At 41.6% G+C, this 27,817-nt stretch overlaps 1 protein-coding gene across 5 annotated transcripts; it reads right to left on the bottom strand.

Annotated features, from left to right (window-relative positions):
* Positions 1–5,806: 5,806 nt before the first annotated feature.
* Positions 5,807–27,263, bottom strand: OCIAD2 (OCIA domain containing 2). 5 transcript variants are annotated; one of them, XM_063808893.1, is made up of 8 exons: positions 27,078–27,216; positions 24,903–25,031; positions 20,248–20,344; positions 18,222–18,275; positions 17,572–17,642; positions 14,423–14,470; positions 13,192–13,309; positions 5,807–5,990 (listed from the first exon to the last, which is right to left on the bottom strand). In XM_063808893.1, the coding sequence occupies exons 3-8, from the start codon at positions 20,274–20,276 to the stop codon at positions 5,909–5,911; spliced, it is 402 nt and encodes a 133-aa protein (XP_063664963.1). In that variant the 5' UTR covers positions 20,277–20,344; positions 24,903–25,031; positions 27,078–27,216; the 3' UTR covers positions 5,807–5,908. The 5 variants fall into 5 exon arrangements, with proteins under 5 accessions (XP_063664963.1, XP_003310442.1, XP_009446207.1 ...); XM_003310394.7 differs by lacking the exon at positions 17,572–17,642 and having other exon boundaries at positions 27,078–27,263; XM_009447932.5 differs by lacking the exon at positions 13,192–13,309 and having other exon boundaries at positions 27,078–27,211.
* Between the last annotated feature and the right edge of the window lie 554 nt (positions 27,264–27,817).

The following is a 27,817-nucleotide window of genomic DNA, read 5'->3' as shown; positions in this document are numbered from 1 at the left end:
GTCCCTAAAGCAAAAATTATAATAATCCTGCCCTTTTCTGAACTGGTCAATCCATTTTTGGAGTTTTTGTGTATGAGGACACCACAGGCCAAAAGCTATCCCAAGACCAGTTTGTGACAGGGTTGGAAACCCACTCCAATGGTAAATAAAACTAGGGCCCTTTAGCCAAATTCCAGGAAGCATGCTTTCCAGTATTTCAATGCTATTTTGTAAAAGAGGAATGAGAATTGTATTTTGTAGCCACAGGCAAATTACAGGTTTAAGCTGAAAAGCATTTATGAAATGCCCATCTCTGCAAGTATGCTGCTTGAGGATTCAGAGATAAGAAAAAATGAGTACACTGTCTATCTTGGAGGAATTTCCAGTTTAGAACAGGAGGGAAGCAAACTTGGGCTCCCCATAAGACTTTCTGAAGAATTTAACAGCTGGGCAGTGTACTGGGCTGCATTGTTGAGCAGTAGGTGTCCTTCCCTCGGAAGTATGTATGTGGGGGGGTCCTGAAATCTCACCTCCTGGGACAGTACAGAGGAGACTTCCACAGTGAGTGCTGCCGGTTGGGGGGGGGCGGGTTTGGGGTTGGATTGGATCCCAAGCCAAGAACTGGTGATGAGAATATAAGCTCCAGGAGGATGAGATTTTTGTTGGTTGTATTCACTGCTATATTCCTAGGACCTAGGACAGTTCCTAGTACAGAATGAGTGCTCAATATTTAAATATATGAAAGAATGTGAATATTTTAAAACCGGGAGATTTCACATAAAAACCTGCATTTGCTTGCACTGAATATTGAACAAGTGGAAGATTTGGCAACAGTGGGCTTATCTATTTTTGTGTACGGAAGTGAAGAATACACCTTTGTTTAATATGCCACTAGCTCAGCTTCACTCAATTACATTGTCCGTCTGGTCCTGTTCTTTGCAGCCTCTGAGTTAATCACTGAAATCTCTGCCAACTCCAAGTGTCTACAAAACTGAATTTTATAGTTGAAATTTGGGAGCAGAGTTCCAAAATGGAGAGGTTTTCTGTCAATTAACAGTTTGCATTGTTTGAATATCAAGAAAATTGCCTACACAACATTTGCATTACATTTCATTACTTAATCAAGTCATTCAAGATACATTTTTATTGCTATTACTTAATCAAATCATGCAAGATACATTTTTATTACTTTCATAATGTTAAACTAGACGAACCATTCTGACAGCAAAGGAAGAGAATATCTTTGTTTAAATGAGAATTTTAAAATATATAATAAGCATTATATACAGTATATTATATGCTACATATATTATTTATATATGTAATAATATACAGTATAATATCTATAACATATGAGTCTTTCTGGAAACTGATCTATTTTAATAAGAGAAACAAACACAAAAGGATTATTCCACTATTTTTTAAATTATAAAACATACATTTCATTAGAATACAGTTTATAGTAATAACTTTTGAACTCCAGGATCACACAAACTGAGGCAAAATTTAGAACAAATGATCACCATAGCTAATGGTGGAATGTTTGGTTAATGCCTTTGAAACTAAAAATATCTTGAAAGCATCCTTTCTAGTCATCCACTTGTATGTAAGCCAAGAAAGAAACATACTTCTAGGCATCACTGGAGTGCCATGGAGGTGCATGGAATTAAGGAAATCATTTTGATCTTTTCTGGTCGAGTAAGGATCTTCTTTATTTTCATTAGTGTCATTACCCGCTGTTAAAAACATTTTATTATGTTGTCTAGAGGAACTACAAATGTGTTAGACAAGGTTTGCTGATTTCAGATATCAAGTTTGTCTCTTCTTACAGGTGCATCCATGGACAAACTAATGTTACATTTTAAATTCCATTAATCAAATTCAAAATAATGGGAAGGTTTGCATTCTCGTCACTGTAGAATATCAGTCCATATCATCCTAGGGAAAGTTTGCCAATAAAATTGGTTAGACATCCAACTTTTACTACCGTGTAGTCTCATCAGTTCTTTCTTTCACGTGAGTCTATCTACGATTTTATCTTGCTGTTCTTTTCCAAGTTTTTTTCTTTTTCTTTCTTTCTTTTTTTTTTTTTTTTATCATGAAGGTACTGCTTTCATAAGCTTGTGACCAGCATTGTGATGAGTGTTGGTAATGGTGAAATGTCAAAAGGCAGGTGCTGTTCCTTTAACACAAGAAACAGACATTCTCCCCCAGGTACTAGCTTTCTAATATGTACAATAGATAGGCAGCTGGGTGCGGTGCCTCATGCCTGTAATCCTAGCACTTTGGGAGGCTGAGGCAGGTGGAACCCTTGAGGTCAGGAGTTTGAGACCAGCCTGGCCAACATGGTGAAACCTTGTCTCCACTAAAAATGCCAAAAATTTAGCCAGCCGTGGTGGTGCATGCCTGTAATCTCAGCTACTGAGGAGTCTGAGGCAGGAGAATCACTTGAACCTGGGAGGCAGAGGTTGCAGTGAGTCAAGATTGTGCCACTGAAGTCCAGCTGGGTGACAGAGTGAGATTCTGTCCCCCCCAGAAAAGCAAAACAAAACAAAACAAAACAAACGAACAAGAAACCCAAAAAAATAGCAGCAGAATAATCAAAGCCTCTTGGATGAAGTTCCAGTTTTTTCCTTATTGATTTTCTTTCACTCTAAGATAGATCGTCATGATAAACTGCTTCAATGAATAACTTCTCTACGTAGGAAAAGTAGAAAGCCCAAGCAATAAACCCAATTTGATTGAGAAGAACTATGAAGATGTCATCTGTAAAAACAATGCTCCTTTCAACAATAATAAATGTATTGGCCAGGTGCAGTGGCTCACCCCTGTAATCCCAGCACTTTGGGAGGCTGAGGCAGGTGGATCACGAGGTCAGGAGATGGAGACTATCCTGGCTAATACGGTGAAACCCCATCTCTACTAAAAATACAAAAACTTAGCCAGGCTTGGGGGCGGGTGACTATAGTCCCAGTTACTTAGGAGGCTGAGGTAGGAGAATGGCATGAACCCGGGAGGCAGTTGGCCGAGATCGCACCACTGCACTCCAGCCTGGGTGACAGAGCAAGACTCCGTCTCAAAAAAAAAAAAAAAAAAAAAAAAAAATGTATCTTTCCCCAGTACCTTGGGATAGATTTTTTACATTGACTTGCTGTGCTAAGCAATGTGAAATGTTCTGATCCCTAGGAAATCATTTTCTGGGGAGTAGGAAATAAATGTGCCCAATTCTGAATTTTTGCCAATAGCTGAGATAACAAAGAGTCACCAACTGCTAGTTATCAGAGACAAGAGTTAAACTTGCATTTAAGATGATAGGATATTGGCTTTGCATTCTGATTTACAGAAATAAAACTTTATGGACTGAAAAAATAGCATACGTAATATAAAAAGAGGCTTACTCTTAATGTTCATGTAAAAATTAAAACTTCTGTATAATTTGATGTTTAAAATAAAATATTTCATGTAAACGATTAACTTTCAATGAAGTTTCTCTTTTAACTTCCATGATACATGTTCAAGATGTATTAAGTAAAACCCAAATGTGTACATACACACACCCCTTATATATCTATCTATCTATGTATCTATCTATCTATGTATCTATCTATCATCTATCTATCTATCTATCTATCTATCTATCTATCTATCTATCTATCTATTTTTTTGAGATAGAGTCTCGCTCTGTCACCCAGGCTGGAGTGCAGTGGCACAATCTCTGCTCGCTGCAACTTCCATCTCCCGGGTTCAAGCAATTCTCCTGCCTTAGCCTCCTGAGTACCTGCGACTACAGGCATGTGCCACCACACCGGGCTTATTTTTGTATTTTTAGTAGAGGTGGGGTTTCATCATATTGGCCAGGCTGGTCTCAAACTCCTGACTTCAAGTGATCTACCTACCTTGGCCTCCCAAAGTGCTGGGATTACAGGTGTGAGCCACTGCACCTTGCCTATATATTGATATAAATGGTGATACATATATAAAGCATTCTTCTGAGAAGTTGCAAAGATGCAAGAGTAGTTTTTCTGTAGGGCTCAGACAACCTGTCATACATAAAATAAAAGGTTCCCACATGGAAGGGTTTCTTTTTTTTTCCTTTCTTTCTTAATTTTTTTTTTTTTTTTTTTTAGACAGTCTCACTCTGTTGCCCAGAGTGGAGTGCAGTGGCACTATCTTGGCTCACTGCAACCTCCGCCTCTCCAATTCAAGAGATTCTTGTGCCTCAGTCTCCCCAGTAGCTGGGATTACAGACATGCACCACCACGCCTGATTAATTTTTGTATTTTTAGTAGAGACAGCGTTTTACCATGTTGGCCAGGCTGGTCTCAAACTCCTCCAGTGATCTGCCCGCCTTGGCCTCCCAAAGTGTTAGGATTACAGGTGTGAGCCACTGCACTTGGCCAGATTTTGTTATTGTTGTTTTCATGCAACACATCTGACAGGAGAATAGGAGTCCAACCCCTGGAGTTGCATTGGCTGCCTCTGAACTCCCTAGAATTCTAAATTTATCATTCCATGTATTAATTATTCCAGTGATTCCTCCCATAAATAAGTTGTTCCTTGGGGAAAATGAGAGACAATTTGGGAAGTTGTGTTTCTTGTTTCAGGCCACTAGTAGTATATGAAAGAACCCCATTCTTGAGGGCTGCCCATAAGCATGTGCCCATTTGCTAAGCAGATAACCTAAAGACAAAGAGGCCAGGCATGGTGGCTCACACCTGTAATTCTAGCACTTTGGGAGGCAGAGGTAGGTGGATTGCTTGAGCTCAGGAGTTCAACACCAGTCTGGGAAACATGGCAAAACCCCCCCTCTACAAAAACTACAAAAATAGTGGGCATGATGGCACACACCTGTAATCCCAGCTACTTGGGAGGGTGAGGTGGGAGGGTGGCTTGAACCTGGGAGGTCGAAGCTGCAGTGAGCTATGATCATGCCATTGCACTCCAGTCTGGGTGACAGAGCAAGACCCTGTCTCAAACAAAAACAAAAACAAAAACAAAAACAAAAACAAAAAAAGACAATGGTCACTTCCAAAACTCCACTGTTGAACCATACTGTTGAAACATAAGGTCACCCGGAGCACCGAAAGGATAGTTGATTCATATTTTGACCCTTTCCAACAAAACACTTTTCACTAAGTTAAAAATGTTGCCCCTACATTTTAGGAAGCCCTTCTCATACCTGTAAGTCAGTCTTGTCCTGTTTCTATCTCCATACACATTAATTTTCTTGGGGTCATGACTTCCTAACTTCTTCAACATTAATTCCAATTCTCTATCAGATAACTTAAAACACTGAAAAAAAAAGCAGAGTAAAAGAAAGAATAGAGGCTAATCTGAGAAGACTTAATTCTCTTATTTAGCTGTAAGCAAGTTGGGGTGGGGGGCAATGTCATTTGTGTGTGTGTGAGGATTCCTAACATGTTGTGTGTGTGTGTGTGTGTGTGTGTGTGTGATGGAGTCTAGCTCTGGCACCCAGGCTGGAGTGCAGTGGCACAATCTCTGCTCGCTGCAACTTTCGCCTCCTGGGTTCAAGTGATTCTCCTGCCTCAGCCTCCCTCTCAGTAGCTGGGATTACAGGCATGTGCCACCACGCCTGGCTAATTTTTATATTTTTAGCAGAGATGGGGTTTCACCATGTTGGCCAAGCTGGTCATGAACTCCTGACCTCAAATGATCTGCCTGCCTCGGCCTCCCAAAGTACTGGGATTACAGGCATGAGCCACTGCGCCATGCCCCGACATGTTCTTAAAGAGCAGAAAAACATGTAATGCTTAGTTCACTTGAAAGCCTTCCACGGAATACATTTCAGTGAGTGACAGACACAATGTTTTTGTTCCATTAGAAGTATTTTATTTTAAAGTACACTTGAAATTTTAAATGTGTACAAATTCAGAGGTTTAAAAAACTTCGAAAGTCACAGACACAGAATTTAGGAAGCTGAAGCCTGAGAGTCTCCCTTCTCACTTAATCCATGCTTTATTTTGCATTCCTCACAGGTAAGGAGGCAGTGCCTAGAAGAGAAGCAAAAATAGACAGTGGTTTGTACTTTGACACTGGAAGCCCTAGTCTTTACATAATATATTATTCTTATTATTTTAACATAATCTTTTTAATAGAGATGTGGGGGGAGTCTATATATGTTGCCCAGGCTGGTCTCGAGGGCTCAAGGGATCCTCCCACCCAACCCTCTTGAGTAGCTGAGACTACAGGCATGAACCACTGCACCTGGCTTTAACACAATATTAGAGATATAGTCTATGCTAAAGTTCACTAGCCTTGTTTTTTCAGAAATAATAGGAGTATTCTCCCATTCTGTAGGTTGCCTGTTCACTCTGAAGGTAGTTTCTTTTGCTGTGCAGAAGCTCTTTAGCTTAATAACATCCCATTTCTCAATTTTGGCCTTGGTTACCATCGCTTTTGGTGTTTTAGACATGAAGTCCTTGCCCATGCCTATGTCCTGAATGGTATTGCCTAGGTTTTCTTCTAGGATTTTTATGGTTTTAGGTCTAACATTTAAGTCATTAATCCATCTTGAATTAATTTTTGTATAAGGTGTAAGAAAGGGATCCAGTTTCAGCTTTCTACATATGGCTAGCCAGTTTTCCCAGCACCATTTATTAAATAGGGAATCCTTTCCTTATTTCTTGTTTTTGTCAGGTTTGTCAAAGATCAGATGGTTGTAGATGTGTGGTATTATTTCTGAGGGCTCTGTTCTGTTCCATTGATCTATATCTCCTGTTTTGGTACCAGTACCATGCTGTTTTGGTTACTGTAGCCTTGTATAGTTTTTTAAATTATTACACTTTAAGTTTTAGGGTACATGTGCACAACGTGCAGGTCTGTTACTTATGTATGCATGTGCCACGTTGGTGTGCTGCACCCATTAACTCATCATTTACATTAGGTATATCTCCTAATGCTGTCCCTCCCTCCTCCCCCCACCCTGCAACAGGCCCTGGTGTGTGATGTTCCCCTTCCTGTGTTCAAGTGTTCTCATTGTTCAATTCCCACCTATGAGTGAGAACATGTGGTGTTTGGTTTCTTGTCCTTGCAATAGCTTGCTGAGAATGATGGTTTCCAGCTTCATCCATGTCCCTACAAAGGACATGAACTCATCCTTTTTTTATGGCTGCATAGTATTCCATGGTGTATATGTGCCACATTTTCTTAATCCAGTCTATCATTGTTGGACATTGGGTTGGTTCCAAGTCTTTGCTATTGTGAATAGTGCCACAATAAACATACGTGTGCATGTGTCTTTATAGCAGCGGGCTTTATAATCCTTTGGGTATATAACCAGTAATGGGATGGCTGGGTCAAATGGTATTTCTAGTTCTAGATCCTGGAGGAATCACCACACTGACTTCCACAATGGTTGAACTAGTTTACAGTCCCACCAACAGTGTAAAAGTGTTCCTATTTCTCCACATCCTCTCCAACCCCTGTTGTTTCCTGACTTTTTAATGATAGCCATTCTAACAGCTGTGAGATGGTATCTCATTGTGGTTTTGATTTGCATTTCTCTGATGGTCAGTGATGATGAGCATTTTTTCATGTGTCTTTTGGCTGCATAAATGTCTTCTTTTGAGACGTGTCTGTTCATATCCTTTGCCCACTTGTTGATGGGGTTGTTTTTTTCTTGTAAATTTGTTTGAGTTCTTTGTAGATTCTGGATATTAGCCCTTTGTCAGATGAGTAGGTTGCAAAAATTTTCTCCCATTCTTTAGGCTGCCTGTTCACTCTGATGGTAGTTTCTTTTGCTGTGCAGAAGCTCTTTAGTTTAATTAGATCCCATTTATCAACTTTGGCTTTTGTTGCCATTGCTTTTGGTGTTTTAGACATGAAGTCCTTGCCCATGCCAATGTCCTGAATGGTATTGCCTAGGTTTTCTTCTAGGGTTCCTATGGTTTTAGATCTAACATTTAAGTCTTTAATCCATCTTGAATAAATTTTTGTATAAGGTATAATGAAGGGATCCAGTTTCAGCTTTCTACATATGGCTAGCCAGTTTTCCCAGCACCATTTATTAAGTAGGGAATCCTTTCCCCATTTCTTGTTTTTGTCAGGTTTGTCAAAGATCAGATAGTTGTAGATATGCGGCATTATTTCTGAGGGCTCTGTTCTGTTCCATTGGTCTATATCTCTGTTTTGGTACCAGTACCATGCTGTTTTGGTTACTGTAGACTTGTAGTATAGTTTGAAGTCAGGTAGCGTGATGCCTCCAGCTTTGTTCTTTTGGCTTAGGATTGACTTGGCGATGTGGGCTCTTTTTTGGTTCCATATGAACTTTAAAGTAGTTTTTTTCCAATTCTGTGAAGAAAGTCATTGGTAGTTTGATGGGGATGGCATTGAATCTATAAATTACCTTGGACAGTATGGCAATTTTCACGCCATTGATTCTTCCTACCCATGAGCATGGAATGTTCTTCCATTTGTTTGTATGCTCTTTTATTTCATTGAGCAGTGGTTTGTAGTTCTCCTTGAAGAGGTCCTTCACATCCCTTGTGAGTTGGATTCCTAGGTATTTTATTCTCTTTGAAGCAATTGTGAATGGGAGTTCACTCATGATTTGGCTCTCTGTTGCTTGTTGTTGGTGTATAAGAATGCTTGTGATTTTTGCACATTGATTTTGTATTCTGAGACTTTGCTGAAGTTGCTTATCAGCTTAAGGAGATTTTGGGCTGAGATGATGGGGTTTTCTAAATACACAATCATGTCATCTGCAAACAGGAACGATCTGACTTTCTCTTTTCCTAATTGAATACCCTTTATTTCTTTCTCCTGCCTGATTGCTCTGGCGAGAACTTCCAACACTATGTTGAATAGGAGTGGTGAGAGAGGGCATACCTGTCTTGTGCCAGTTTTCAAAAGGATGTTTCCAGTTTTTTCCCATTCAGTATGATATTGGCTGTGGGTTTGTCATAAATAGCTCTTATTATTTTGAGATACATCCCATCAATACCTAATTTATTGAGAGTTTTTAGCATGAAGGGCTATTGGATTTTGTCAAAGGCCTTTTCTGCATCTATTGAGATAATCATGTGGTTTTGGTCTTTGGTTCTGTTTATATGGTAGATTATGTTTATTGATTTGCATATGTTCAACCAGTCTTGCATCCCAGGGATGAAGCCCACTTGATCATGGTGGATAAGCTTTTTGATGCGCTGCTGTATTTGGTTTGCCAGTAGTCTATTGAGGATTTTTGCATCAATGTTCATCAGGGATATTGGTCTAAAATTCTCTTTTTTTGTTGTGTCTGTGCCAGGCTTTGGTATCAAGATGATGTTGGCCTCATAAAATGAGTTAGGGAGGATTCCCTCTTTTTCTATTGATTGGAATAGTTTCAGAAGGAATGGTACCAGTTCCTCTTTGTACCTCTGGTAGAATTTGGCTGTGAATCCGTCTGGTCCTGGACTTTTTTTGGTTGGTAAGCTATTAATTATTGCCTCAATTTCAGAGCCTGTTATCAGTCTATTGAAGGGATTCAACTTCTTCCTGGTTTAGTCTTGGGAGGGTGTATGTGTCCAGCAATTTATCCATTTCTTCTAGATTTTCTAGTTTATTTGCATAGAGGTGTTTATAGTATTCTCTGACGGTAGTTTGTATTTCTGTGGGATCAGTGGTGATATCCCCTTTATCACTTTTTATTGCATCTATTTGATTATTCTCTCTTTTCTTCTTTATTAGTCTTGCTAGCAGTCAATCAATTTTGTTGATCTTTTCAAAAAACCAGTTCCTGGATTCATTGATTTTTTGAAGGGTTTTTTGTGTCTCTATCTCCTGAAAATTTTTACAATCTACACATTTGACAAAGGGCTAATATCCAGAATCTACAAAGAACTCAAACAAATTTACAAGAAAAAAACAACCCCATCAAAAAGTGGGCAAAGGTTATGAACAGACACTTCTTAAAAGAAGACATTTATGCAGCCAACAGACACATGAAAAAGACTCACCATCACTGGTCATCAGAGAAATGCAAATCAAAACCACAATGAGATACCATCTCACACCAGTTAGAATGGCTATCATTAAAAAGTCAGGAAACAACAGGTGCTGGAGAGGATGTGGAGAAATAGGAACACTTTTACACTGTTGGTGGGACTGTAAAGTAGTTCAACCATTATGGAAGACAGTGTGGCAATTCCTCAAGGATCTAGAACTAGAAATACCATTTGACCCAACCATCCCATTACTGGGTATATACCCAAAGGACTATAAAGCCTGCTACTATAAAGACACATGCACAGGTATGTTTATTGTGGCACTATTCACAATAGCAAAGACTTGGAACCAACCCAAATGTCCAACAATGATAGACTGGATTAAGAAAATGTGGCACATATACACCTTGGAATACTATACAGCCATAAAAAAGGATGAGCTCATGTCCTTTGCAGGGACATGGATGAAACTGGAAACCATCATTCTCAGCAAACTATTGCAAGGACAAAAAACCAAACACCGCATGTTCTCACTCATAGGTGGGAACTGAACAATGAGAACACTTGGACACAGGAAGGGGAACATTACATACCGGGGCTTGTTGTGGGGTTGGGGGAGGGGGAAGAGATAGCATTAGGAGATATATCTAATGTAAATGATGAGTTAATGGGTGCAGCACACCAACGTGGCACATGTATACATATGTAACAAACCTGCAATGTTGTGCACATGTACCCCAGAACTTAAAGTTAAAAAAAAAAAAGAAATAATAGGAGTTGTTGCTTGGCTTATGACCCCCAGAATTTCACCCCTCAAGGAGCCAATAATGAGCTTTACGTTGAAACAGATGGTTGTATTTGTGGTCAGGGTCAGGCAGAGTTTGAACATCTTGATTCTTTTTGAATTCAAGTAATTTCTAACAATAGCATAAAAATTATAAACACACAGTGCATTGATCCAGGATTAAACTATATGCCTATGGAGTTAGATTTGGACACATATGTGCACATATATATACACATAATTTTTTAAATTAAAAAATCATGATACTTCCAGAATTTCTGGCTTATAGTTTGCCTAACTTGTCCCAGTTTCCTTAGGGTACCAAGGAAAATGCACAGGTTCGTTCTAGAATAATATTCGCATTTGAATATGAAATAGATGTCCTTGAGTCCCTTCTTGCATTAAAGTTTTATAATCTTACAAATTCAACAAACATTTACTGCTATGAGGAGTTGGCAACAGGATAACTTTGTTTATGCAGGACAGTGATAGGATGTGTTTTGAATGATAGAAAACTCATTCAATCTGGCTTGGGTGGGAAGGATTACTTCGAAGGTAGCAAGGCCAGCAACTGCTATTGTAAAACCCTGAAGACATGGAGGAGGAACCCCTTTCTCTCACTTATTTCCCCCCATTGCTTTGAGAATAAAGTGAAAATCCTTAGCATGGCATAAATTCCTTCAGGAGCTGACCTCTACCTGCCTGGACTTCCAGCTTGTTCTCTGCCTTTCCCAATAGCTCTTTATGCTCCAGCCATAGGATGTATTTATGGTTCCCTTTAAAAATGAAAATTTCCCCTCTCTACATACTATTCCTGGCCCAGAATCCCCTTCTTCAACCCTGCTATAGCTCCTACTATAGCCATAGCTCCTGCTATATCTCCTCTTGTCATAGCTTCTGCTGTAGCTCCTACTACTTGAATCTATTAAGATTCAAGTCAAGCATCATCACTTGCTCCAAGAAGTCCTTAATGCCTATTCCTTAACCCTCCCCTCCACCTCAACTGAGTTAAGTGCCCCATTCTACTTTCCTTTAATTAGAAAATCAAATAGCTTTGTGAATTATTGCCTCTCAGATTTGCTGGTAATGGCCCTTCACATAGGGCATAGCAATTCATTATCAGCTATGAATGCAAGCCCAGAGTGGGGCTGCCATGGCTGGCAGTGGGAAGGCAAAATGAAACCCCAGAACACAGAGCTTAAAGGAGCCCTGGAAACTAGTTACTTCAGTCACCTCCTTTCATAACGGACATTGTCTGAAAAATGTAGATTTCAGTCTTGTGTTCATAATTATTCTGGAAGCCAAAGTGGGTTAATTGCAAAAGACACTCCTGAAATTGAAGAGGAAGAGGAAGAGGAAGCAGTCCTTTCCTTTACTTGTGCTACTTTTTCTTTCTTTTCCTGCACAGACCGGAATCATGTGGTCAATTCCTCCTCAGCAAGCTGACTCTAAAACACAACTTTGCAAGGATGGACTGAAGTTGGTGTTGTCTGTAAATATGGAATTAATGATTCTTTGGTGGCCTTGCTTCTTGTAATGGGAAGAGTAAGGGTTTGGAAAACAGATGATCTGAGGTGACCATTTTCCACCCACTGCTAATGGTGTCACCTTCAGAAGGTCTCTGCAGCTCTTTGGGTCTCATGCAGCTCATCAGAAAGAGACAGTATTAAGGCCCCATCTATTACTACAGGACTAGGGAACGTGGCTTTCCAAAGTCACATACTTAGAAAAAGAACTTGGGTGTTTTGACTTCTAGTCCAGTTTGTTTTCACCATATTGTGCTGCTTCTCAGATAGAACCCACTGTGACCAGTGAGGGGTGTTTAGAGAAATGTGTCCCCAACACTAGTCTTGTAACTTCTATAGTAGAAATAGCTAATGTTTACTGAGCACTTACTGAGTGTCATGAGTAATCATTTCTATTCTTTACATCTCATAAAAACTATCTTGATCACTATTTTATACAGATAAGGAAACTGAAGATCAGAGAGCTTAAGAAACTTGCAGGGTCACACAACTTAGTAAGTGGTAGAACTGGTTTTTAAACCAAGTACTATAACAGCAGAGGTGATGCCATTAACTCCAAAGTCATACTGCCTATTTCCCCTATTTAGAATCATGATATATACAGTATTAACATAGAAAAAGCTCTGAGAAGCCCTGCAGTAAAGAAACCTGTTAAAGTTTTGTGTGACTCTGTGGTGGTGGAAGCCATATCTGCTCATTGAGGAATTCTTTAGTAACTTGCACAATGTTTGAACACAGTAGATTCCCATTAAATATTTATCAAACAAATGAAATTGGTAAGTAAGTGTAATAACAAAGTTATTATTGAAGTTGGGTAACAACAACGCTAAACTTGAGGGTTAAAACTTTTTTAACATGTGAATTTAAAAAATTGTGTTTAATATTATAAATAGTGAGTAATCTTTCATTTAATTTCTTATAATTACATTACAATCCCTCAACCAAACAGATTACAAACCTGTTATGCTGTGGACCAAAACCAGCCCCACGGAGCTGATCTTCAAAAAAATGGAATTTACTCTGGCATACTCCTATGTATGATACCTTTCCAAGGCCAAATCCCAAGAGACCAGCAACTGTAAAAGCAGGTTGGGAGAGATTAGTTGAGAATCTTCTCCATTAGTTATTTTCTAGAGCTTTAAAAATCAACGCTGGTAATTTTAAAATTAAAAGGACCATGCTAAATCAATGAATGAAGACTCCGAGAATGAAGTCTCTATTTAAAAAGAACAGGATTGGGAGCTGGAGACTTCCCCATCTCAACTTTGCACTGGTGGTGGAAGGGCCAGGACAGAGCAAGCCACAGTGCTGTCCTGGAGACAGATGGCCAGAGAGGGCCCACCTGTCAAGCAAACGGTTGAGGCCACGGGGGCAGGGGAAGGTGGCTGGGTTGTGGCTATAGGTAGCTTCCAAATCACTGGGTAGAAATGCCCCTAATCTTCCTTATGGCCTTGGAGTAGTGGAGAGCTTCAGTCCATCTTGCCTATAGGAGAGAGGTCACAAAGGAGAGGGACCCTCCTATGGAAGAGATCTCGAATCTGTTCCTCCTGCTAGGAATGAATGTGGTTTCAGACTATCAACTAAAATGTGTCCTTTTTGTACATAAAAGATCTATTGATACCAGGTGAAGGAAGATGAAACCCCAAGTTTGTGGTTACTCTATTATTAGAAATCCCCTGATTCTTAAAAATTACTCATTTTTTATATCCATCGTAGAAAACATTTTGAAAAGACTGGCCAGGGCAAAAGAAAATAAAAATCCATAAATGATCTATCATGCAGAGGCTCTGCTATTGATAATCTCATTATATATCCTGCCAGTCCCTCTTAGTCCATGCTTTAAGGATGGTCTAAGAAGAAGTCCCAACTGCTAAGCTGTATATCAGAAAGTGTTGAGTGAACTGAGAAATGCAGAGTGGCAGAAAATAGGGGCTGATTTTTCCAAAAGTCAATACAGGCAGTTTAGTTAGGCTGGACATTCGTATCTCCAGTTGCTAGTAATGTCTTTTTTTCAAAGTTTTTATTTATTTATTACTTTTTTTAAAAATAGATACAAGGTTTCACCATGTTGCCCAGGCTGGTCTCGAACTCCTGGACTCAAGCAATCTACCCACCTCAGCCTCCCAAAGCGCTGGGATTACAGATGTGAGCCACCACACTTGGCTTGCTTTTTTATTTCTATGACTTACGTGCAACTTTGGGCAATGATCCAAATCTAGAATTAGCTGCCAAATAACCTAAGGAGTAATAAAGAAAAACATTATTATTTCATTTCATAAATTAAATTATAAGTTATAAATTATAAGTTATTCTTAAAGTATAAAGAAACCTCCAAAATTTAAGACATAAAATTTCTTAAATGTATACATATTCTGACTTTAAAAAGATGATCTTGGCTGGGCGCAGTCACTTACGCCTGTAATCCAGCACTTTGGAGGCCGAGGCGGGCAGATTACCTGAGGTCAGGAGTTCGAAACCAGCCTGGCCAACATGGTGAAACCCCATCTCCACTAAAAAAATACAAAACTTAGCCAGGCATGATGGCGGGTGCCTGTAATCCCAGGTACTCAGGAGGCTGAGGCAGGAGGATCGCTTGAACCCAGGAGGCGGAGGTTGTAGTGAGCTGAGATGGCACCGATGCACTCCAGCCTGGGCGACAGAGCAAGACTCCACCTCAAAAAAAAAGATCTTAAAGGAGTTATGATTCAATTCTCAGTTGAATTTAACTCCCAGATAGTCATTTTAGGCAAATTACAAATATTAGCTGTAATGTGTAGAAAAATAATATGAAAAAGACAGTTCAAGACTGATTCAAAGACATCAAGCAAAGGTAGGGCTAACAACAGTGTTCAAAGAGATTAGTCATCATCCTCTTTTTTTTAAAATTATACTTTAAGTTCTAGGGTACATGTGCACCCTCTTTTCTTTTTAAGTAACTCAACATAGAAAGTTTCCATTTGGAGATTCACAGTGTATATCATTATTTTACAATGCAAACAGTACAACTCATGGTAGTTAGAATAATGGCCTTTTAGAGATACCCACATCCGAATTCCTGGAAAAGGTGAATATATTATGTCCCAAAAGGGGGATTAAGGTAGAAAATGGAACTAATGTTGCTAATCAGATGACTTTAAACGAGAGAGATGATCAAGGTGTACCCAATGTCATTCTTCAGTGTGGAAGAGGAAACTGGTGACAGGCAGAGAGATGGCAGCAACAGAAGAACTTGGCTCAATGTTGCTGACTTTACAGTCATAGGAAGGGGCCACCGGTTAAGAAATATGCATGGTTCTAGAAACGAGAAAGGAAAAGGAAGCCCAAGAGCCTCCAGAAGAACACAGCTGGGGTGACGCCTTGATTTTAGCCCAGTGAGACCCATTTCAGCATTCTGATTTCCAAGAACTGTAAGATAATACATTTGTGTTGTTTTAAGTCACTCTGTGGTAATTTGTTAGAGAAGTTATAGAAAACTGATATCAAACTCTGAAAAAAATGTATTAGCATAGATGCAAAAAATGGTAGATGTCTTAGTCTGTTTTCCGCTGCTATAACAGAATACCATAGGCTGGATAATTTATAAAGAACAGAAGTTCACTTGGCTCACAGTTCTGGAGGCTGAGAAGTCCAAGAGCACAGAGCTGGCATGTAGTGAGGGTTATCCCATGGCAAGGAAGTGCATGAAACAGAGAGCAAGAGGAGAGGCTGAACACATCCTGTTTATAAGGAACTCACTCCCATGATGATGGTAGTAATCAATTCACGAGGGTGGAGCCCTCATAACTTAACCTCTTAAAGGCCCCACCTCTTGATATTGTTACAATGGCGGTTAAATTTCACCCTGAGTTTTGAAGGGGACATTCACACCACAAGCAGTAGATTTGGAGTATTTTAATACTTATAAAACATAATCCTGGCCGGGTGCGGTGGCTCTTGCCTGCAATCTCAGCACTTTGGGAGGCTGAGATGGGCAGATCACTTGAGGTGGGCAGATCACTTGAGGTTAGGAGTTTGAGACCAGCCTGGCCAACATGGTGAAACCCTGTCTCTACTAAAAATACAAAAATTCGCTGGATGTGGTAGCACAGGCCTGCAATCCCAGCTACTAGGGAGGCTGAGGCATGAGAATTGCTTGAACCCAGCAAGTGGAGGTTGTAGTGAGCCGAGATCACACCACTGCACTCCAGCCGGAGCGACAGAGTGAGACTCCATCTAAAAAACAAACAAATAGACAAACAAAAACCCATAATCCCCATAGATGTCCCAGCCCCAATATTTTTATGTGTCAAAAATGATCTGAAAAATGCTATCTTCAAATTATAAAAATAAAATCATATTTAATATATGACCTTTATGGACAAGAATGATATTGGTCAAAGTGGGATTCTCCTAGATATGTGACATGTGGTTTTTGAGACCCAGAAAAGAACTAGGACTTCTTCCCTCATATTTACTGGTACAAATGTTCCTTTTAAGATCCTGGTAATCAAGGCTGGGTGTGACGGCTCATGCCTGTAATCCCAGCACTTTGGGAGGCTGAGGTGGGAGGATCACAAGAGCTCAGGAGTTCGAGACCAGCCTAGGCAATATAGTGAGACACTGTCTCTGCAAAAATTAAAAAAAAAATTAGCTGGGTGTGGTGGCATGTGTCTATAGACCCAGCTACTTGGGAAGCTGAGATGGGAGCGTCACTCAAGCCCAGGAGGTTGAGACTGCAGGGAGCCATTATATCACTGCACTGGATGAGGGTGAGACCCTGTCTCAAAAACAAACAAACGAACAAAAACCAACAAAACAAAACCCCAAGATCCCCATAAAATCCTGATAATCAGAAGCCAGGCATGGTGGCACGTGCCTATAATCCCAGGTACTCAGGAGGTCTAGTGGCGAGGATTGCTTGAGCCCAACAGTTTGAGGACAGCTTGGGCAACATAGCAAGACCTCGTCTCATTAAAAAAAAAAATATATAGCAAAATCCTGTTAATCAGCAGTGTTTGATAAAATGGGCTTAAACAAGATAAGGTGCCTTCTTGCCACCTGTGGACTAAGGAATGTCTCTGGGTTCTCTGGTCAGGTGGAGACAGGGAGGAGATGAAGAAGGAAGAACAGAGAGGAAAACAGGAAAACGCTAAGAGGCAGGGAGAGGTTATGTGGTGAGATGCAAGGCAGCTGCTGGTCCTTACGGTCTCTTGTATGGAGGAGACAGGGTGCCCTCCTCAGGCAGATGCAGCCTCTTGCCAAAAGAAATGGTGTGGTGGACACAGCTTAGGGTGGATTTTAGCTCCCCCTACCTCCTCCCTGCAACATCCTTATTTGTGCAGGGAACCATCTGACTAACCATATACAGAAGCCTTGGGAGACACAGGACTCCGGCACAGAGAAAGGCACAGGATTGCTTCTCTGTAGTTCCTGTAAACAAAGCAAATTTATTATCTTACAGTTCTTGAGGTCAAAATGGGTCTTACCGGATGAAAACCAAGGTTTTAACTGTGTTCCTTAAATGGGCTGCATTCCTAACTGGAGGCTCAAGGGTTTCTTGCCTTTCTAGCTTCTTGAGGCTGCCCACATTCCTCCACTAATGGTCCCTTCCTCCATCTTCAAGGCCAACAATGTTGAGCTGAGGCCTCACATTGCCACCTCTCTGATTCCATCTTCAGATCCCGCCTTTCACTTGTAAGGACTCTTTCAATTACACTGGGCCCACCTGGATCACCCAGGATACTCTCCCTATTTTAAGGTCAGGTGATTAACAACCTTAATTCCATCTGCAACTTTAATTTCCTTTTGCCATGTAACCCAATATATTCACTAATTCTGGGGATTAGGATGCTTTCTGGGGAGATGGGGACTTAGGCTGAAAATAGGCAGAAGTCTGCATAAATACATCCTTCACCAAAAAATAAATGTCAAGGGCCAAAAAGCTGCCAGGAGGGTCACAGTAAACTGGGCTCTCTGAAATTAGATTATTTAACAAATATTGAATCTTACCTTGGTAGACTAGTCCCTGGGTGATAAGCATGCTTACAAGAGAAAAAGGCAGAGCTGTAAAGCAAAAATGTCCTTCAATATTGGTATTTTAAAAATTGGCACCTCACCTAGAAGTTAGGGAGAATTATTCTGAGCTTTTTCTCTTACCTTCCTTGGCAGTGAATTTTTATTCATTTGTTATTTTACTTATTCAACAAATATTTATTAAGTGCAGCATGGAGAATTTTCTTGGAATCTTCTCCAGTCACTTACCCTGAGGCACAGCATTAATTTGAACCCTATTCTACTTCATGTCTGACATCCACTTGTACTGAATGCCAGCATGCACCAGATTCTAAGCACTACATATAATAAAGGCATCTTAGGGTATATGTACATTGACCTGTTGAATTTGGGAGTTGCCTTTAGCTATGTGTATATTTTGAAATTTTCAATCCTACACAAATGATAAAAAGCAATACAATAAACTCCTACATACCCTTCATCTAGATTCATTAATTGTGAACATTTTGCCAAATTTGCTTTATCTCTTTCTAATTTTTCCTTTTTTGTCTGAGCCATTTGAGATTTGCAAACATTATGACTCTTTGTCACTAAATACTTCAGCAGTTGTCTTCTAAAAACAAGAATGTTTCCCTACATAATTACACCACCATTAGCATGGTCAAAACATTTATATTTCTTGAACACTCATACTCAAGAAAAATTATATTAACTTATACACAATAGTTATTCAAATCTCTCCAATTGGCCCAATAGCTGTGGGTTTTTTCCAACTCAGAAATTCAGGAGTCATACGTTACACATACTCTCCTATGTGCTTTAGTCTAGGACAGTTCCTTGCCTTTCTTTCTCTTTTTCATGACATTTTGTCTTACAATTTGGATTTGCCTGAAAATACAAATTAAAGATTACATGATGACTATGTTCATGTTAAACATGTGTAATGTTTAGCTATAATTTTAAAACAGGAAATTTAGTCTGGGAAAGGCAATTTCTAGTTCTGTCCATCAATATGTGTCAAAAGACTTCTTTCAAAAGCAGAGAGTAGTGATAAACATGTAGCTCTTTCTAGTTCAACCAAGACAAATCAAATAGCAACCAATTTTTCCACTCATAGCTACCCCATAGTGGGCAAATTGGTCATACTGAAGTGTTAATCTACTAGGGCCCAATTAAATTTTCTGACAACTCATAAGTTGTCAGAAAACACATGAATTTCTGGAAGCACAGTCAGTAATCCCATAATGTATAAAGAATATCAACTTCTAGAAAGTGTTATTTCTAAAACAGGTGACACTAAATTTGAATGACTTAAGAAATCAAAATGAGTATTTCAAAGTATAAATTATCCACATATCAGCAATGTTGCAAAATATCAAGACTGTATCTACAGGTTCTACTCTGCCATTTTCAAATGGTGTATCACACGTTTTTTTAATTGGAAGGGACCTTAATGCATAGCCTGAATTCACTCACACTCTTGTCTTATGTGAGGCAGGCTCAGAAAGAGGAAGTGACTCAGCTGAAAATGTTATTTCAGAGACAGTGTAAGCGAAGTATTAGTGGAACGCGGCCATTCTTCATTCATTAGAGAAATATCGATTAGGAATTTTCTATGAACAGGGCACTGTGCTAGGCTCTAGAATGAAGTTTCAGATGAACTTGACATTATTTCTGAACCCTATGAAACTTAGAGTCTGGTAGAATGTAGGAAGGTCCACTCTTTGGGAGTCAGCAAATTCTAAATAATTGTCTTGGTACACGTTCTTGGTCACATATTCTTGGTAAAGGGAAGAGTTATGTGTGCATCACTTTTTGCTAAGTGAGGTAAAGTGCTCCTTAATCAGATATTATCTCTGCCCTAAAAAAGGTCGGAACTTGGATTTAAACTCTAAACATCCCTGAATATCAGAGTTCATCAGATATTTATGCAAAGTCTCTGCTCAAACGTAAGTCATTACCACAATTCTAATATGATATTTAGGCAGTTTACTGCCACAAATACAGTGTTAGGTGCAATTACCTCTCTTCCAGAAACTTTCTTCCTGACATTCTCGCATAATCTTTGAGATCTCTGCTCTGTGGATGTGCAGTTTTGATTTTGGACAAAACAACAGGCTCTGTAAGGAAAGTTATATGGTGAGCTAACTGAGATCATTGAAAAATCACCCACTTTGTTTTCTACAGAAGAGAACAGGGAGGTCTCTTCACTTGTTACACAGTGTGTGTTCTCTACCAGAGGCAGCCCAAAGCAATGATCAGTTTCCAAGAGTGCTTTCTCACTGGGAACACTGATGGACTTAGGCAACAGAAGAATTCTAGTCGGAGGATGGGAGTGATTCACTGACTGGCGCAGGCAGCAGATTTGCAGGCAGCAGATTTGCGATCAGGCTGAATCCCTGCTGAGGCCACATTTCCTTCCCTACCTCCATGCCTCTATGTGGTTTACTATACCTAGAATGCTGTTCACTCCCTTCGCCTGACTGGCCTTAACACCCAGCTGAACATTGTCTCCTGGGTGAGGAAAGAGATTTTCCCTATAGCACGATATTTAGACATTGAGCATCACACTCAGAGAACCTATGTATATATGCACTTCTGTATGCATTTTTAGACTGTGGACTGCTTTTTATTATTTGACATAGTTTAGTTTACTTTCAATCTGGATGCTTTTTTTTTTTTACATATTTATAAGTGGTGTGCACATAATTTCTGGTGCAACTATTGACATGGTTGACATAACTTTTTATTAGTTCTGTAGTATTTTTTGGAAATTATTTATTAAAAATTTAAAAAAATTTTAATCGTTGTGGGTACATAGTAGGTTCTGCAGTGTTTTTTTTTTTTTTTTTTTTTTTTTTTTGATAAGGTCTCATTTTGTCACCTGGGCTAGAATGCAAGGGCGTGATCTGGCTCACTGCAGACTCTACCTTCCAGGTTCAAGCAATCCTCCTACCTCAGCTCCCCTAGAAGCTAGGACTATAGTGACAATGGGGTTTTGCCATGTTGCCCAGGCTGGTCTCAAACTCCTGAGCTGAAGCAATCTGCCCTCATCGGCCTTCCAAAGTGCTAGGATTACAGGCGTAAGCCACTGATCCCAGCCTTGCGGTGTTTTTTTAATCAAGTTCATATGCTATCATCTAGACCAACTCCCATCTTTTACCATTCCTTTGGCTTTGTAGGTACATATGCTTTAATCACTCGCTCTTGTCCACATTCTCCACTCCTTCCCCTCTGCCCATCACAACCATTCTGAGTGTTTAATGTGGTTCTTTTATTTCTATCCATTCTTGCAAAATGTTCATTATTTTGGGTGAATGTATCTTTTTAATGTAAATAGCACTGTTTTATATATTTTATTCTTCAAATATTCTCAACTCAGCTCTATGCTCTTAAGATCCACCCATGTTGCTGTATTCATCTAGTCTGCTGCTTCTAACTGCTGCATAACTGTGCACAATGTCTCTGAGTTCCTACCACCTCATGTTCCCCTATGGACCCATGAGAGAACATTTTTCAGACATGAAACTAGAAGTAAAGCTCAGGGTGTGCATATTCTCACTGTGACAGAGTCTTGCTAGACCGCTCTCAATGGTTGCAGTCTCCACTCCTACCCGCAGGGCCTGAACATTCCCTTATGGCTCCATAGCCTGTGTAAGAGCTAGGTATGGGTAAAGAAGATTCCAAGCAAGTTAAAGAAAGAATTTTCTAACACTTGGAATTATCCAGTTTTCTAAGCTGATAGGTATAAAGTAACATTTATTATCCTGTTTGTACTTCTTTGATAATGAATGTGTTTGACTATCTCTACATATTTTTCAGCTACACTGTCCTTCTCCTCTAGTTGTCAGGCAATTCCTGTAATTGGATCTGGGTTGTAATCTTTTGTTATATATTGGCTCATTAATTTTTTTGTGGAAAAATACATATAACATTTGCCATTTTGACCATTTTATTTTTATTTTTTTTAGAGACAGGGTCTCGCTCTGTCACCCAGGCTGGAGTATAGTGGTGCCATCATAGCTCACTGCAGCCTCGAACTCCTGGGCTCAAGTTAACCTCCCACCTCAGCCTCCTGAGTAGCTGGGACTATAGGTGCAAACCATCATGCCCGGCTAATTGAAAAAACCATTTTTTTAATAGAGCTGGGGGAGGCGTTGGGGGGGTTCTCACTATGTTTCTCAGGCTGGTCTTGAACCCCTGGACTCAAGTGTTTGTCCCGCTTTGGCTTCCCAAAGTGCTGGGGTTACAGGTATGAGTCACCATGCCTAGCCCCATTAAGTTTTTTTTTTTAATTTAACTTGTTCCTTACTATAGAAGTCACACTCATATTTCCTTGTTTGTGAATTATTTATGTGTGTTATTTGCCATTTATCTCCAAGGTTTTAGTGTTTTTCTGGTTGAGGTGCAGCTCCTTAACTCTTGAAGTGTAGTTTGATTGTGCTGATCTTGCCACTGTCTTTTTTAGACTCTTTCTGTGTAATAGATGTCAATGTACAGATGGTCACCATTTCTTGAGCACTTTGTATGGGCCTGGTCCTGTGCCAAGCACTTTACATGCATGATGTCAATAAAAGGGGTGGAGAAACCCTCTGGCACCAGTGTCTGTGGAGCTCTACAAACAGTCCAAATGGGCAACCTCCCTCTTCTTTCCCTGCAACTCCCCAAGGCACAGTGCAAAGATGCAGTAAGTCCCAGGGTGAGTCACAGCAGCAGGAGAAGGAGTTGCTCTCAGTCTCCACTTACCTTCCTTCCTTAGCACAGGCATGCCTCCAGATGCCCAGGGTGAATATTTGCTCTTGCTCTTGGCTGTGCCTGGGGCAGAAATAAGGACTGCCTCCCCTTAATAAACAAATGCACACACCCTGGCTATCACAATTGCTTCCAGTCCTGCAGTCAGCCTGTAATCCCAGGCTTTGGGAGGCTGAGGCGGGCAGATTACTTGAGGTCAGGAGTTCCAGACCAGCCTGGCCAACATGGTGAAACTTCATCTCTACTAAAAATGCAACAATTAGTCAGGCATGGTGGCAGGTGCCTATAATCCCAGCTACTCGGGAGGCTGAGGTAGGAGAATTGCTTGAACCCAGGAGGTGGAGGTTGCAGTGAGCCAAGATTGTTCCATAGCACTCTAGCCTGGATGACAGAGTGAGACTCCATCTCAAAAAAAAAAAGGATCTCTGGTTATCATTTTTTGTATAGCCATGAATGTTTGATGACTCTCCATTTCACAGAGGCAACTCAGGTGTCCAAATAATTCTCCTTGTGACTTTCTATCATTTGTCTGTTTGCCTCGCCTAAACTTTGCTCCTTAAACATTACTGCTATTACACCATTTTTAGCTTGAACATGAACGCCATTGACCCATCAAATGCTTTCTCTTTTCTTCATTGATGTATTCCTGAAATACACAATATCCATTCCTAACAAGTTGAAAAATTGTTTCCATGTTAACACTTGGGTTCTCAATCTGCTAGCTAATTAGTAATAAAGGACTCTGCCACCCTGAACAGGAACACCTGTCAGCAGCATAGGATTAGTGTGATTACTTACAGTAATATAAATGTAAAAAAATAAGCAAAATATCGCCTGTAATCTCAGCACTTTGGGAGGCTGAGGTGGGAGGATCATTTGAGCTCAGGAGTTTGAGACCAGCCTGGGCAATATAATGAGACCCCCATCTCTAAAAAATAAATGAAAGGATAAATAAAAATAAATAAGCAACATGTATCACTCTGTTAGAGTCTATTAAGAGTTTTGCTCTGCTATCAGAAACCTCTTCAGTCACTGACAGTTCATCTAAGAGTCAGTAAGGCTGGATTACAAACAGGAAAGAGTAAAGAAAGGGTTTTTTTTTTTTTTGAGACAGAGTCTCGCTCTGTTGCCAGGCTGGAGTGCAGTGGCCTGATCTCGGCTCACTGCAAGCTCCGCCTCCTGGGTTCATGCCATTCTCCTGCCTCAGCCTCCTGAGTAGCTGGGACTACAGGCGCCAGCCACCATGCCCGGCTATTTTTTTGTATTTTTAGTAGAGATGGGATTTCACTATGTTGGCCAGGATGGTCTCGATCTCTTGACCTCGTGATCCACCCGCCTCGGCCTCCCAAAATGCTGGGATTACAGGTGTGAGCCACAGCGCCCAGCCAAGAAAGAGTTTTGTAAATAAAATTTTAAATTTTAAAATTTAAATTTCAGCTTCTTTTCAAAGCAGCTGAAAACATACTTTCCTTCCCCATCCTGTTTTCCCTAAGCCCATCCAACAAAGTGCCAGACTGAAAAAAATAAGATGACTGGTTGAAGTTGAAATTTAATAAAAATCCTATGATATATATTTTTTCAGATGGCAGGTCCTGCAATTAAAAGTATACCTGACCAGGCATGGTGGCTCACGCCTGTAATCCCAGCACTTTGGCAGGCCTAGATAGGAGGATTAATTGAGGCCAGGTGTTTGAGACCAGCCTGGGCAATATAGTGAGACCTCATGTCTAACCACAAAAAAAATTAGCCAGGCATGTGGGCCTGCACCTGTCATCCCAGTTAAGTGAGAAGCTCAAGTAGGAGGATCACTTATTCCAGCAGTTCGAGACTGCAGTGAGCCATGACTGCACCACTGCACTCCAGTCTGGGTGACAGTGTGAGATAGTGTCTCAATCAATGAATCGATCAATAAATATAAAAGTATACCTGCTTGCTTGGTGGTGGAAAATGGGGATCTTTATCTTGGTTTCCACGAGCAGACGCTGAAGCCATGATGACTTTTGTGCTTGCTCTCCTTCCAGTTGTTTATCCTCTGCTTACTCCTTGACCCAGTGTCTAAGGAAGGTAGAAGAGAATCACTATGCCATGACTAAATGTTTGCATCAAGCTTAAAAGCATCCTGAGGATCCACTGGAGTTATTTGGAAAATGTGTTTTTCCTTTTGTCATTAGTCCATCTGCAAACTCAACTTCCAGTGCTCCTCTTCCACCAGCACACATCCATGCACTCACTAATGGGGACAGATCAGATTTAGAATAGAGTGGAAATACCACACTGTGCACTGAGTGTCGATTATGTGCCAGGCCAGGGGATATGGAGAAGGATAAGACAAGATCACCGCTGTGAAGGAATTCACAGTCCAAAAGGGGAGATAGACAAGTCAACAGTTACACAACATGAAAAGTATGCATGGGATGCTAAGGAAGAAAAGGAAGCAGGGTCCATTCCATCTAGTCATGTCACAAAGGAACTAGGACTCCTAAGCTTTCAGGAGGATCTGTGGAGGGTAGATGGACTCTGGGGCAGGAGGACCAGGTTGGAAGGTGGTGCACTAGTCCAGACAAGGAGTTACAGGGACGTGAACAAAGACCCTGGTGGGAATTTAGCATCTTTGATAGAGATGCTAAATTTGGGTTTGGAAATGTTGGATTTGGGTGCCTGTGGGGGCAAACAGTGGAATTAGCCACTGTTAATATTTGACGATTTGGGTCTAGAGTTCCAGAACAGGGGTAGGCTAGAGAGATGAAGTTGGGAGCTGCCATCATAGAGATGAGAGTTAAAGCAGGGAACTTTAATAAATGTGTCTAAAAACAGTACTGGAGAATATGAACACTGAGCCCAAGGGAATATCGAAAAGAGAAGAAAGATTAAAAAAAAAAAAGCAGGCCAAGGAAATGACTGAGAAGGAATAGCTGATACAGAGGGGAGGGAATTTCTGAAGGAGGGAGTGAATCATCAACACCATCACATGGCTTAGAAAAGTGGACCCTGGATTTGGCAATGATGGACATAATCCAGGTGGACTTTGAGCCTCCTCCTGCCCCCAGTGGCCACTGCATTCTGCAGCCCTGAACTCTACCTCTACCTCTGCTTTTCTTCTGCAAAATGAACCTCTTATATACAATTCTGTTTCCTACATCAGTTACTAAACTTTGAGGCATTTGAGCCAAGGGGACCCGTACTCGCACCAAGTTTCATCACAGGTGTCTAATGTGATTACAGGGGCAGCACGGTGCCCTGCACGGGAAAGTACTGGGGTCAGAGAGACCAGAGTTCAAATGGTGACTCTTTACCCCTGCGATCCCTTTGGTGCAAATGACTTAATCCGTCTCTGCCTCAGCTTTCTCCACTGTTAATTGGGCATAATGGACACAACAATGGTGAGGGGCTCTTGCAGGAATGAAGACTAGGATGAGGATGAGGATGAGGGATACGTCCATAAAGCCCCTGCACACCTTCCATTTCCTGAGCACTCCCAGGAAGTCTTTGCTGACCACGCCAAATTAGATTATCTTTGCTTAGCCATTAGGCCGCTGCCCTATATTGGGAGGCAAATATACCTCTCAGCTTCGGTGGCCAGGTCCCCTGGCACCCACTTAGTCCTCAGTCTGCACCTAAAAGCAAGCCTTCCGAGGGTCTTGCCTTGCAGGTGTAGCTCCCACCCCCCACGCTGGGGTGGTCCGGGGACCCTCTGTTTCCTCAGTGGTGGGGAAGGGACCCGTGGGTTCGTGGGTGCTGACCGACGAATGTGCGGAGGAGGGCGCGCCCCAGCATGGGGGGCGGGGGTGCTTCTTAGGATGGCTTGGAGGGGGGCGCCTGCAGGGCTGGACGGCGGACGGGGGACACTGCACTTTCTGATGCGGTCGGGGAAGCCGGGAGTCAGCCTACTGGAGTCCGCTGCCATCCCTGGCCAGAAGCAGCCAGCGCCACCCCAAGCTCCCCAGCCCCTCGCCCGTGCCGGGGCCGCCGGGGTCCGAGTTAGGGGAGAGTGGGGGGCGGCCACCGCTGCACCGCGCGGCCTTCGAAGGACTGCCCTGCGGCGCCGCGTTCCCCTGAGGCCACCCCCTCCCGCCGTCAACACTCCCCGGGGCGGGGGCTCACCTGTGTGGTCTGGGTCGCCTCCGAGGCCGAGTCCCTCGTTGCCAAGCTCAGCAGGCCTCGCTCCCCCGCGACTGCACCGCCGGCCCGCTCCAGCTTCCCGAGTACCCCACCTGTCTCCCCGGCTTCCTTCCGGCCCTTTGTGTTTTCTTCTCTTGCTCCGCCCCCTCGCCTGCCCGCTAAGCACTTAAGCTGGCGAAGTCACCCTACTGCCACCTGGCAGTCACTTTCGCTGTTGGTGGCAACCCAGGCTGGAACCCAGCTCTTGCCGGAACCCCTGCCCCATCCTTGAGGCTTGTCCCGACACCGAGTAGGTTCTAGTTCCTTTGTGCCTTCCAAATGACTCCCTTCCTCCAGCAATCACAGCCGCAACAGCCATGTATTGCGCCCCCGCCCTAGGCCAGGCGTGGGCATCACCTTTGCACTCCTTTCTGCAGCCGTGTGTGGTGCCCACTGTGACCTGCACTTCACAGACGGGTCATCTGAGTTGTGCAGGCCACTAAGGGAGCCTGGAGTCAACCCCAGGCCTGCTTGGCTCCCAGGCCTTCTCTTTCCATTGCTCTTTGTCGGTCCCCTGCTGCCTCCTGTCCCTCCCCAACTCTGACTTGTGGAGGGAAGCCTTTGACATGTGGGGGTACCTTTAATACCGATATCACTTGTTACCGGAGAGGGGTCCCGATCCAGACCCCAAGCGAGGGTTCTTGGACTTCTCGCAAGAAAGAATTCGGGGTGAGTCCGTAGAG

Source organism: Pan troglodytes, chromosome 3 (assembly GCF_028858775.2).
Source record: "Pan troglodytes isolate AG18354 chromosome 3, NHGRI_mPanTro3-v2.0_pri, whole genome shotgun sequence".
Lineage (NCBI taxonomy): Eukaryota > Metazoa > Chordata > Mammalia > Primates > Hominidae > Pan > Pan troglodytes.
Note: the sequence above shows the minus strand (reverse complement) of the source record. Positions and strands in the feature narration are given on the sequence as shown.

Excerpts from the sequence above, each read along its gene's own strand:
- OCIAD2 (XM_003310394.7), bottom strand. The coding sequence starts at position 24,968 with ATGGCTTCAGCGTCTGCTCGTGGAAACCAAGATAAAGATCCCCATTTT. Across the intron at positions 20,345-24,902 it reads TTCCACCACCAAGCAAGCAG|AGCCTGTTGTTTTGTCCAAA; the intron begins GTATACTTTTAT and ends CTTTCCTTACAG. Across the intron at positions 13,310-14,422 it reads ATCATTGCCCAAAGTTGCAC|TTGCTGGTCTCTTGGGATTT; the intron begins GTAAGTCATAGA and ends CTGCTTTTACAG.